This window comes from Odocoileus virginianus, chromosome 19, assembly GCF_023699985.2.
Source record: "Odocoileus virginianus isolate 20LAN1187 ecotype Illinois chromosome 19, Ovbor_1.2, whole genome shotgun sequence".
NCBI lineage: Eukaryota > Metazoa > Chordata > Mammalia > Artiodactyla > Cervidae > Odocoileus > Odocoileus virginianus.
Window position 1 is genome coordinate 47,278,385 of NC_069692.1, and position 13,320 is coordinate 47,291,704.

Here is a 13,320-nt window from a genome sequence, read left to right on the forward strand (position 1 = left end):
TTACAAAAAATTTAATATCTAAAGTATATTAGCCAGCTGATACCTATAGTCCTATATTTCAGATAACAGGATGTAAAATATATCATGCTTTTCTGCAGAAAAAAAAAAGGAGGTTAGGAAAGAAGGCTTAAGCTTCAAAATATTACAAGACAGAGATAGCTAAGGCAGATAAATCTGCTAAGCTGGGTGAAAAATAAAAAGAAAGCCATTGGGTTACTTCACTTTTGTTTTCATCTCTTTCTCCTAAGATACTAACTAATCTTTCTGACCTTGATAGAACTTCTGCATGTGGATGCGTGTGAGTGTGAGTGTTAGTTGCTTAGTCATGTTCCTCTTTGTGCGACCCCAAAGAACTCCTGCCAGGGTCCTTCTCCCATGGAATTCTCAGGCAAGAATACTGGAGTGGGTTGCCATGCCCTCCTCCAGGGGATTTTCCCAAACCAATGGCCAACCCAGGTATTCTGCATTGCAGGCAGATTCTTTACTGTCTGAACTACCTGGGATACCACTCCATATTTAAAAAGACCTGATACATTGATTTATGCATCCCTTAGATATTTCATATACCATCTATTTTTTTCTAAAATATAAACCCCATAAACTGAAAATAGAACAAAGAGCTCCTCCTTGTGTGTTAAGAGCTATGTTTAAACAAGAAAAACGTGTCACATGACACTTGTGCACACATCATTTACAACTTTAAAATAACTCAATATGCTTGAGATTAAGAACACTGCTCAAACATCGATCAAGAATGCTTCGGGTACAGGAACGTAAGTGGGAACTAATTTAATAGACTACATAAAGTTTAGCAAATACAGACAGAAAACCCCATCAATAACCACTATTACACTAGTCCTCAATTGTGAATACGCAGATCATGAATCAAAGTCTATGTAAAGAAGCTAAGCTGGTAAGACACCTACAAGACAGCATGGATACCTTAACTGGTTTATAGTTTATATCTCTTCTCTATCCGAATATAATGGCATCTCCCAGAGGATAACTGGGCTTCCCTTGTGGCTCAGCTGGTAAACAATCTGCCTGCAATGAGGGAGACCTGGGTTCGATCCCTGGGTTGGGAAGATCCCCTGGAGAAGGGAAAGGCTACCCTCTCCAGAATTCTGGCCTGGAGAATTTCATGGACTGTATAGTCCATGGGGTCGCAAAGAGTTGGACACAACTGAGTGCTGCTGTACAGAAATAGAGGATAATTATCTGGCATAATGATGGGAAATACAGAAAATATGGTACTAAATAATATGGAAATCATCAGCAAAGTATTATACTTTATATTACATAAACACATATGTTTGGTTCATTATGGTTCTTTAATATCTAAGCATTTGCTTTCAAATTTCATGAAATTACTTTCTATAAAATTATGTTCTTTTACTATATACAATACAGAGGAATTATCAGAATACTACTTCCTAAACTCTAGTTAAATATCTTCTCTAAACCATAGTCTGCTCCTTTGCAAGTCCCAGAGAAAAATCTTCATAGAGAGAGTCCTGTATATATTGCATTCCTAGTTACTGTTATTTAAAAAGTGTTTTGAACTTTTAAATTCACCTTTGTCATTAAATGTAGAATTTCACTGAGAATCCATAAAAGATAATACTTGATCCTCAGCAAATGCTTTTCCATTTACCAAACAATGATTTTCAAGATTCTACATCTATACCTTGCTGTGTTACTTATTGATAATTACTAACTTCTATACTTTATAACAGTTAATTACTTGACTTTCTGAAGTTCTAAATGAATAATTTGGTTCAGGGAAAGCAAAATCTATAAAGAGGGAGATAATAAGTTATCATTCAGATTGAAATTCAAAATTGAGAGAAAGAGGTACTAGCTCTAATTATAGGATGAAATTGAAATCAACAGATACTATCCTGGGCAAACCAACATATATAACCACTTTTGTTTTTGATATTTTATTTTATAGTTAAATAAATGTTCATGTGTATGAAAAGTTTCTACATGTTAACAACAGATCACAGAATATCTAAAGCTAACTCTGCAGACCTAAATAGACATTTCTCCAAAGAAGACATATAAATGTTCAATAGGCACATGGAAAGATGCTCAGTATCACTAATTATCAGAGAAATGCAAATGAAGGCTAGCACTTGTCAGAATGGGCATCATTAAATGTCTAAAAATGATAAATGCTGGAGAAGATGTGGAGAAAATGGAACCCTCCTACACTGCTGGTGGCAATGTAAATTGGTGTAGCCACTGCAGAGAACAGTATGGAGAGTTCTCAAAAACTAAAAATAGAACTACCCTACGATCCAGCAACCCCATTCCTGGGCACATACCTAGTGCGCGCGTGCTCAGGTGTCCAGTCGTGTCCAACTCGTTGTGACCCATGGACTGTAGCCGGCCAGGGTTTTATGTCTGTGGGATTTTCCTGGCATGAGTACTGGAGTGGGTCATCATTTCCTTCTTCAGGGAATCTCCCCACCCAGGGATTGAATCTGCTTCTTTACCACTGAGCCACAGAGAAGCCCCACAAATACCCAGAGAAAACCATAATATGAAAAGATACATGCATCTGAATATTCACTGCAGCCTTATTCACAATACTCAGAACACAGAAGCAACCTAAATGTCCATCAACAGAGGAATGGATAAAGAAGCTGTGGTACATATATATACAGTGGAATATTACTTAGCCATAAAGAAGAATGAAATAATGCCATTTGCAGGAACATGGATGGGCCTAGAGTTTATCAGACTAAGTGAAGTAAATCAGGGAGAGGAAGAGAAATACCATATGGTATCACTCATACGTAGAATCTGAAATCCAACACAAATGAACATATCTACAAGACGCAAACACACTCACAGACACAGAGAACAGATTTGTGGTTGTCGGGGGTGGGAGGGGGCAGGAGAGGGATGAATTGGGAGTTTTGGATTAGCATATGCAAACTACTATATATAGGATTATATACAGCATGGATGGACAACAAGGTCCTACTGTACAGTGCAGGGAACTATACAATATCTTGTAATAAACCATAATGGAAAAGAATATAAAAAATAATAGATATACAAATAACTTTGCTGTTACTGATATATATATATAAATATGACACTTTGCTCTACAACACAAACTAACACAACATTGTACTTCACTAAAAGAAATTTTTAAAAGTTAATGTCAATTCTGCAATATATTCCCCTCTCATCATCTACAGAACACTTACTAAGATCATAAAAAATGTACATAAGCCTGATGTAAAACCATAAAAAATAAATACAGAAAACCCAAGACATCCACCACAGAATCTTAAAAAGTTCTTCAACACATACCATATTTAAATCTATTCTGTACCCAACACTTAACTGACATGAAACAGGAACTTCTGCTTGGCAAGAACATGGCCCCATATTCTGCTAATTTACAGTGAATAATTAATTAAATCTGGTGAAACTAAAATCATCAGTCTATTTCTCCAATTTTTTTCTAGCAAAAGATGATGGAATGACCCTAAGCTAATTTCTCTTCTCATTTTTGAATTAGGGTTGCCTTTTAGTCATTTCAAACTTTATCATTTTGCCCACACTGCTTTTCCTGCAAAGACATTCATGAGCAATTTAATGAGAAAGAAAGAAGAATGGAAGGAAGGTAAAAATAACCTCAGGTCAAACCCTGGACTCATTTTACCTTCGATCTCGATGCCAAATTCGCACCCTGGAGGCTGCAGCCTTGGTCACACCACCCAGCTAGCACAATACGATGGATGGATTCTTCCACAAGGACCCATCTCAGCAGGACCTCTAGCAGCTGCAGCCATCACAGGAAAAGGTGCTCCTGGGACTCTTCTGTAGTTTTACAGAGTGAAGTTAATAATGCCACCTTTCTCGCTACAGCAATTGGAAGTTTAAGGGTGCCTGTACCATCATGTTAAAGCCTCATAAGTTAGAAAGGCAGACATTATCAATTCGACTTTACACAGGAAGAAATCAGGGCACAGATGAGTTAACTTATCGATGTTTACACCTATGGAATATGACAATGTTGAGTAGAATGTAGTCCACTGCTCTGTCTCACTCTCTGATGCTCACCTTCCTTTTTGGCCATGGCAGTTTTTAAGTGGTAGGAACTAGTCAACATCTGACTAAAGCAAAAGATTTTCTCTTTACTCTAACCAACAGCCCAGTGCCTGACCCAACCCTAACACCAGACAAAATGGTCTTATTGGTGAATTTATTATCACATGATATCTTGTTATAAATAATCTACCTAACACATAAAATTTATCACAATAGTAGAGAGAAGAGAGAACCTCATGGTGGAAAAGTGCAAAGGGATTCGAGAACTCTGAGCAAATGAGTCAGATCAGAGAATCTAGATGCACATCGGGTGGGCCAGATCCAGAGCCTGGAGCGTGCCTGGGGTCCTCTGAAAATGTTGGAAAATGCCACTCTTCACATGACAACTATTTGCTCCTTTTAGGTTTATTTTCTGAATCCAGGATCAAATGTCATAAGGCAAGGGTTTGGAAGGAACCAAGTTAGTTCTGGGAATGTCACTAACAGAAACTAGTAATAATAGAATACTCACAGGACAGCCCTCTCAGGAGATGGGCGTGGGGCAGAGTAAAATATGTAATGTACACAGCCACATGACCAAATGTTAAGTTCCTTCCCCAACAGAAGAGGGAAAGTAACCTTGATACCCATAGCTTGATGCAGTTTTGAAAAGACTTTTAAGAACACTAAAGATTTGAAGTCCATGTATGTGGGTTCTGGGTTCTATTACTTTTATTGTCATATGCCTCAGGCCAACTTAATTCAACTCCCAGGGCAAGTTCTAAAATACCCAGCTCCTATTATAGCTCAACATGTAGAAAGCTGCTTAAAAATATAAAACAGTCCATAAAGATAAATGGAATGCAATACAGTGGGCTTTACAATCCATGGTACAGTAATCTCAGCAGCATATTACAGATGTTGGGAGGGCAATAATGTTATTGCAGGCATTGCTATTTGATATCTTTGCAGGAAGCTGACTCTTTCTGCACAGGTTGAACTCAAACCTTTCTTCTCATCTAACCAGTTGAGCAAGTAACACTCCCAAGACTCTGTTTCTATTTAAGTCGGCAGGGGCGCCTGCAGTCCACACTGGTTTCCACATTCTACTGCAGATTTAGGAATCTATTTACTTCAGCAGTGGTGCTCCTCACTTCTGGTTAAGAGAGAATACTCAGAGGTAAAGGAGAGGCAAGACAGGCTGGCAGAAATGTGAACTAATGTTATCTTTCTTACCCTCTCTTCTATTTGACAACGCCTCACTGTCATTTTTTGAGGCTTCTCTTATCTGAATTTTCTCCAGGAGCATTTTGGGACCTAGTACTAGGTATGTATATTTACTAACATAGGTCTATGCCCCCCTGGATCAGCAACATGAGAGAGTATTCTGGGGTGTAACATACAAAACTCTATGCAAATGTCTAGGAAAAAATGATGTCTGCCTTCTTGGGGACTCTGTCCTCACTTCACTACAGAAGCCCTCTGCTACCATTCTTTCATTTCACAGTTGTCAATTGAGACTGCTGGATGAATTCTGAGTCACAGTATTATAATTGGTTGGAGGAGAAAAAGGAGGAAAAAAAGCTGAAGATACAAGGGTTCTTCCCTCTCTTTTGTCTCTCCTCTCACAAAGGAAGTAGGTGTTATGGAGGTTTGAAGAGTTAGTGGGTGCAAGGTTCCCTGTTAAGAGAGATGGAGAAGTCCAAACTCAATATCCTTTATAAATCAATTCACACCATGAATTGCAGGATTTGTAAGAAAGAACCTCCTGGAATCCCAACTGAATTTTCTTGCCCACATTTATACAATGTAAGTGGCAAAATTAAAACTTGAACCCCCAAATGCTTGGATCCAACTTTAATGGACTTTCCATTATGCTTTTTATAACCGTCAACTTGGAGATAATTCCCTTGCCCTCACTCCACTGGGAGACCCTATTAAGAGTGTGGATGAAGCTCCTGGTTCTCCTATAATCAGCAGCTCATCCTCTGAATCAGCCTAACCTTCTGCCAAACTCCCTCTCTGACAGTGAAGGATGGACAGACACCAATTTAAAGAGGAGGTGGATGAAATGCAGGTTTCTTCTTGGTAGAAGGGCAGGGTGGCATGTGGGAACTGTGCTCGGACTTAGCATAAAAGGTCTGGACCTGGTTGGGCTTTTTGTGAGGTGGTTCAAGGTACCACAGGAACCCTCTAAGAGCAGGATGAGGATCTGTGGATGACATGACCCAACTTACCTTCTACACAAGCTCTTTGGGAGAATCCAAATACACACATATTGAACTTGAACACAGTTCAACTCTTTGGCATTTGCTTCAATAACCACTTAGGTTAATGGCCAATATGAGGTAAATGCTCAATAAATGTTAGTAGTTCTATTAAATATTCTGACACAATTCTCAATTCCCTGCCTCCAGCCATCACTTTCCCTTTCTGCTTCTATATATTTTTTCCTCATCTTGTTACTCTGTAGTTCTTCTGTCTATGAAGCTTTTATAAGAAGGGAATAAGATTTTAGATCTGATGAGATCTTCTTGGATTCAGGTCCCAGGATAACACAGTTTTCAACCCATGTAATATATTGGCTCTTGGTGTCTGGTGACAGTTACCTCAAGGAGTATTCATTGAGGAAGTTAGGTTCCAAAAAACTTCTAAAACACATAGTCATACCCACACCAACACACCTCAAAACCCTAAGATTAAGAAAGACCTTCTATTCACAGGGAAATAAATCAAACCATTAGAAATTATTTGCAGGAGTCAGCTATATCTAGTAATTACTATATGACAGTGGTGTCTAAAATTAGTGCACCTTGCCAACAAAACGAGTTATTTTTATGACAAAGTACTTATAAATTTCAAAGAATTTCTTTCCTGAAATCTTAAGGTGAAATTAGCTTCACTATTCTTTTCTATTTGTAAAAATTTAAAGGCATTATCAAGACCAAATTCAAGCAGTAATGTAAAGTCAAGGCTGATGAAACCTCATGAATATATTGTAATTGATATTGTATAGCATTTCTTTGGCATATTCACCCATCAGTTTCATCTCTTCTCTGCTGACATCTGACTTTACAAATTGTGAACACACAATAGGTACACAGTAGGTAGGGAGCCCAAGGGAATGACTCTACAGTAATGACTAAAGTGAATTTTAAGTCTAAATGCTCTGTTACCAGGAGTTTAGCTTTGTAGGACCTGTTGTGAGAGCAATATCTTAGATATGTGCTATGATGACCACACATTATCACAAAAAAACCTGTCTCTGATTTCACAACTATTTCAAAACCTTGTGAAAAGCCTCCTGCTTTTTTACAATCTATCTTTATGCAAAGTTTACAAAGGGCCGCCACCCATGACTGTGTGTCTTTAAGTTCCCACATAGGTGTGTTATCTGAATACCCACTAAGGATCCTGTTTTTAAGACATAAAGTGCCCTCTAGAAAAAAAAAGTACAGCTCTGTTCCACTAATGAGCAGATAACAGGGCAGACTTACATCGCAGCAAACTGGGATTCCAAAGCATGCCCAATCTGCCAGGGCAAGGAAGGCCAAGACATTAGGCTGATTGACAGAGATAGTGCTCAAGCCCCGGGGTTGTAGAGGCTGTGGTGTGAGAGCATCACACCCTGTCATGTTTTGTGAATCTGCAAAAAAGGAGCGCTGTGTGCGGGAGAGCAGTCGCAAGCACAGCAGCGGGAACGATGCTTTCCACGTGAGCAGCTGGACAGCATCTTTCATTTTTATTTGTCCATAGAAGCCGGTAGGATCCGATCACTACCAGGATGCACCCTCCCCACTAGAATCCCTGACTCTCTGCCAGCCCTGAAACAGCCAATGAAGAAACGTGACGCCCACCCGCGTGCCCTGCTCCGGGTCGGACCCCGTCAGGCAGCCTCCCATGTTTTCCACCGGCGGCTGGAGGCATCCGTCCACCTGCTGTGTGCGGCGAACACCAAAAGAAATAGGAGCCAAACGGTGCTTCCTGACCGGCAGAAGAGATGCCTGGAACAGGTGGCAGGGGCGGCGGCTGGGGAGGACAGACGGACTGACAACCAGACAGACAGACAGCAGGACCAGCAGACACCATCCATTACTTCCAGTCTCAGAAGAGGGGAAGCCTGCAGCGCCAGGGACGGTCCATCAGGGACAGGCAGCAGATTAACGAGGTTCTGCCTCCCTCAAGCCGGGAGGCTTAAAGTCTTTGGTTTTTTTTTTTTTTTTTTTTTTTTTTTTGATAAGAAGGGACAGGGAATTTAGAAACCTGCTGCTCTTCATATAACCAGGCCAACTCTGGCCTTCCGAGTTAATGGCTCCTCTCGGAGTCTACCATAAAAGGGCAGGGATGACTGGGTTTCTCCCTGTGTGCTGTGATCGGCCCCAACAGCTGTCCTCAACGCCCCCCTCCCCCATATGGGCTGCAGCCGTGCTGGTGGAGACCCAGCAGTTCGGGGACACAGCTCCCTCCGGCTCTCTCCTGCCAGCCTCTGCTGCACCCAGGCAGAAGGAGGAAACCCCCCCTCCTGTGGCAGCATCTTCTCTTTTGGAGGCCTTTCCAGGGGTGGGCGGGGGAGAGGACCCAGCTGCCCTGAGCTCAGGTGGGTATCACCCTTTTGCCACCCCTCCTTCTCTCTTCACTAACTCCAGATGCAACAGGCTCCCTTTCGGCTCTTCATAGAAATCTTCTGCCCCTGGACACACCTTCTGGCCTTAACTTGGGGCTCCAAGGAGCTCATCTCCATCGGGGCTCTGAAGCCCCTCACTGCCAAGTTGAAAACTTTGCCCAATATTGGGAGACCCTTCTAGGGGAAGTCCCCTCCAACTCCACTCATAAACGGTGATGGGAAGCAGGTGCAGGAGGCCAGCACCCCAGGGCATGTTGGCCTGAGACTAAGGCAGGTGGCAGGACAGGGTCACCCATGCCTACATAGCCAGCCACCAGTCCGTCCCCTCCCCAAACCCAGATAAAAGGGGCATTAGACAGAGGTCCGTTGCAGGGTTGGCTGAAGGGATTTAAAGGGCAGATGTGTGCAAAGATTCAGTCCTCTATTGTAAGGCTTGCACCAGGAAGGAGCAGGCCCTGGCGCTCCCTTGGAAACCAGTAAGGAGGAACCTGTATTTTATTCAGGCCAGAGTGCCCATCAGCTTCTCCCATTGTTAAAAACTTTGCATTGCCAATGGCATTATATATGGGGAAGAAAATGTCTTCACACAGGTCTTCTGTGTAGCAGACCCTGAATCAAAGGTTAAAGAGAAGCTAGGGAGGCAGGTTACCAAAGATGGCAACTGCCTAAAAAAAAAGACCCAACCTCGGGCTGCGAGATGAATGAGTAGCAAAATGAACACTCAAAACAAGCATCTTTCTTGCATCAATGCTGGCACCCTTGGCTGGGGTAACCCCAACCTGCTCAACAACTCCAAGGCAAGAAGAGCTATTCTGGCAGCTCTTCCCCACCTCGCCTTCCTGCCTGTTCAGCCCCTGCCCCTCCTCTGCTCCGGCTCCGGGGCCCCTTCCTTCCACTCGGGCGGCATCTGCTCTTCTGAGCACCCACCCCCGGCTGGCCCCCGCGCACCCAGTCCTCTCCTGCACCTCGGTCCCCAGCCATCGTCTCCCCGGGTTCCTCGGCTCAGGGCTCAGCGCATCCTCGCCTGACACCTGTCCCGCACCCCCCACCCGCCGCCTCCTCGCCCCGGCCTCTCGGGCCCCGGGCCCCCAGGCAGGCGCCTCCGCCCGCACCCAGCACCCGGCCCGCCCCGCCCCCACCCCCAGCCGGGAGGACCGGGCGGCCGCGGGGAACGGCCCGCGGGAGGGAGGCTCGGCGGGCCCGGCCGGCTGGCTTACTTGAGCATGGCTTCTTCCTTCTCCTCTTCCTCTTTCTGCCGGTCCATCACCGCCAGGATGATGTTCCTCTCCTCCTCGGTCAGGTGGCTCAGGTCGGGCAGCTCGGGCATCGGGGGAGGCACGGTGGGCGGGCGGGGACCCCGGGGCCCCACGGCCGAGGACATCTTCGCGGCCTGGCCCGCCCCTCCTCGATGGCCTGGGTTCGGCGCGAGCGCACCTTCGGATCCACGCCCGGCGGCGGCCGCGTCCCTGCTCGGCTCACCGCGGCGCCCTCCCGGCGGCGGGACTGGGCAGCGCGCGAGCCCGGGCTGTCATGGTCCTCCGCCTGCACCCAGCCCCGGAGGCGGCCGCCTTTGTTTTGGTGGCCCTGGCGAGGCGCGGGCGCCCGGCCGCCTCCCGCAGCCCAGCCTTCCCGGGCGGGGGCGGGAGCGCACGGGGCCGAGGATGCTCGGGGCTCGGCGAGGATGCTCCGGCTCGGCCGCCTCCGTGCGTCCGTGGTGCGGGAGGAGAGTTTGGGTGGCACTTAGGCGGAGTCTCCGCGGCTCGGCTCCGGTGATGCTGCTGAGCTCGCAGACACCGCTGCCAGCCGCTCGGCCCCGAGCCGCTCCGCCCACGGCGCCCACCCGCCCACTCCCGGGCCCGGGCCCGCGCGCCCCCTACCCCCGCCCCTGGCCGGCGTGAGCACCGCCGCGCTCCAGCCCAGGTACCTCGGCCCGTGACTCATCCTGCCTCTCACGCTCCCTCGTCTTTGCCATCCTCGCCAGCCCTGTGTTTCCACGGTTTGCTTTAATCGTCATCATCCCCGCTCCCCATGTTCTTCGTGGATCATTAGTATTATCAGAACACCCATGGTGTTCGGAACAGGACGGAACAGCCTCGGCGTGCATTTCCTCCCCTCCACCGTATCTTTCTCATGTACTGGTCAAGTGTTCATAGCCACAACGATGTGGTTTTTAAAGATCATTTTGATACACCCCCCTCCCCTCCCCCCCCACACACAGCAGACTGGGTTTTCTGGGTCTTCCAGTCTTCCTTGACCCACCCTCTGCGGTCCTGCTGTGCAATGTATCTGAAATCCCCCTCCAGAGGCACCACACCACGGCGAATCTTTAATTTGTCGTTTGGAGCTCTGGATAGTCCATCTTATCATATAACTGCACTTCTCTGCTGTTGGCAATGGATTATCTACTCTAATTGCTCTAATGATGCTCGCTATCACCATGCATTCACTTCTTAGCCTCTGTAGGTACTTCTCAAGAAACACCGATCCCAGATAAGAAAACCACTCCACCACAGCCGACTGTGAGAAGCTTCTGCTCAATGCTTGGCCCAATAATAAGCATTAAGGATGAGGTCCCCTTGCTGATATAGGCAAAAATAGACAATCCTTTCAAAACTGTTGATGTTATTGGCTTTCAATACTTGAGACTGAATTTTGTCAATATATTTATTAAAAAAATTAATATAGAGAAGAGTTCAAATTGAACAACAATTTCTCTTAGCAATGGTGCTGGGAAAATTTGATATATTTCTCTCCTGTCCAATTCTTTTTATAGTTCTGGAAGGGATCTAGTTTTTTGGGGGTTTTTTTTGGTTTTTGTTTTCCCCTCCAAGCCCCTTTATTAACTTTGTTAATAAAGAAGATAAGGATGATGGCTTTTATAAATGCTTAAAAACCCTAAAATATTCAAGTTTATAAAATTTAGGAGTTTAATTAGTTGATCTCCCATTGAATGAAGGGGGGTGTTGTTTCTATCTGGACACATCCGTTTGAATAATCTCAGTAACGGAAGTTTCACTACCTTTTAATTTTATCCCTATGTCTAAATTTCCCTTCTACCTGAAAATCTCTCAGTTCCTTGAGATGCCCATCATATCATCTTCAATTTTCTCCACAGTAAACCTTCCCAGTTTATTCAACCAACAATCTTGTAGCATGATTTTAAAATGTGGTCATTTTTGTCACCTGCCTTGAGACATTCTGGTGGTTTTTCACTTGCCTTCCTGAATAGAGGCATCAAGAACAACAGAAAGAACCAAGAACAGTGCCTGACACTCTATAAGCATCATTTTTATTTGAACAACTTACCATTAGGCCTGGCTTTTTGATAGCCATGTTGGTTATGAGAATGTCAATGAAATAAACACATAGTCCTAAAATTTTAGTCCTGTTTTGGTAACTGCTACTGCCTAGCCAGATTTCCCCTTTCCTCTAATTAAGTAATTGATGAAAGCACTCTAATCAGCATCTTTTCTCCATTTAAAAAAATTAGCCTTGTTTCCCTTAGACCAGCATATATTCAGGAGGGAACAATATATGAGTTTGAATTCTGACTCTATCACTAATTTCATGATCTTGGCAAATCCATTATCCTCTTTGGATCTCTGTTTCTTCCCCTAGAAAGAGGACTGAAGATATTCACCTCAAGATAGAAGAGGGATGTTAAATTAAAAGGCATATTTGAAGCATCTAGCTGTGTGCCTAATACTTTCTAGTGCTCTTTTTTTTCTTTTTTCTTGCAAAGGATGTTTTAGGCGATCTCTCCGTAATTGATATTCAAAGGGGAGGAGAAACGTAGGTGACGCATTCATTCTGTCTGATGCCTGCATCTCTGCTGGTCAATGTGAAGATACAACAAGGACCAAGTCCTCACATGGTACATAATCAAGTTGTTGAAATTCTTCTAAGATGTCAATAAAGGAATGAGAAACCCTCAGTAGACATTAGAACCAGTTAAATGAAGTTCTTGAAGGTAGGGGCCTAATGAACAATTAACAGAGTTGTTTTCACCTGAGAGAGCTGCTGTAACAAAATACTGCAGGCTGGGTGGCTTAAACAACAGAAATTTATTTTCTCACAGTCCTAGAGGCTAGAAATCCACAATCAAGGTGTTGGCAGGATTGATTTATCCTGAGGCCTATCTCCTTGGCCACCTTCTCGCTGTGTCCTCACATGGCCTGATCTCTGAGCAGGCCCATCCCTGCTATGTCTCCTCTGCTTATAAGGACATTGTTCCTGTTGGTTTAGGCTCCCCACCCTTACGACCTTATTTAACCTTAATCACTTCTTCAAAGGTCCTATCTCCAAATACAGCCACATTCTAAGGTGCTCAGGATTAGAGCTTCACCTGTGACTTTGGGGGGCACGCAGTTCCACTAGTCCATTACTAGCGGTTTGCATTTATTAGAATTACTTTGGGAAATGGTGATTGATGTGTATTATCTAAATGATTTAATGATAAGAAGTCTGGTCTCAATCATCTTTATGTTTACAACTCCTTGCCTGCTCTTTGATAAGTGAGTGTGAAATCAGTGAGTGAATAAATGAATAAAGGAGAGTGAATTGACCAATGAATTAGTGGATGCCATGGTACACCCATTGATGTGTCCCCTCTGTCAGGGATTCCATCCATTATCAAGGGGTTC

At 44.3% G+C, this 13,320-nt stretch overlaps 1 protein-coding gene across 29 annotated transcripts in view; it reads right to left on the reverse strand.

Moving 5' to 3' along the window:
• The window catches only part of RIMS1 (regulating synaptic membrane exocytosis 1), a 582,683-nt gene extending 572,175 nt beyond the window's left edge, over positions 1–10,508 (reverse strand). For 9 of the 29 annotated variants that reach the window (XM_020894420.2, XM_020894429.2, XM_020894414.2 and 6 more), the window contains exon 1: positions 9,895–10,504. In XM_020894420.2, coding sequence (XP_020750079.2) covers positions 9,895–10,058 — 164 coding nt within the window. In that variant the 5' untranslated portion in view covers positions 10,059–10,504. Of the gene's footprint in view, positions 1–9,894 lie in introns of all 29 variants that reach the window. The other 20 variants (XM_070450175.1, XM_070450173.1, XM_070450170.1 and 17 more) reach the window with 6 other exon arrangements.
• Positions 10,509–13,320: the final 2,812 nt, after the last annotated feature.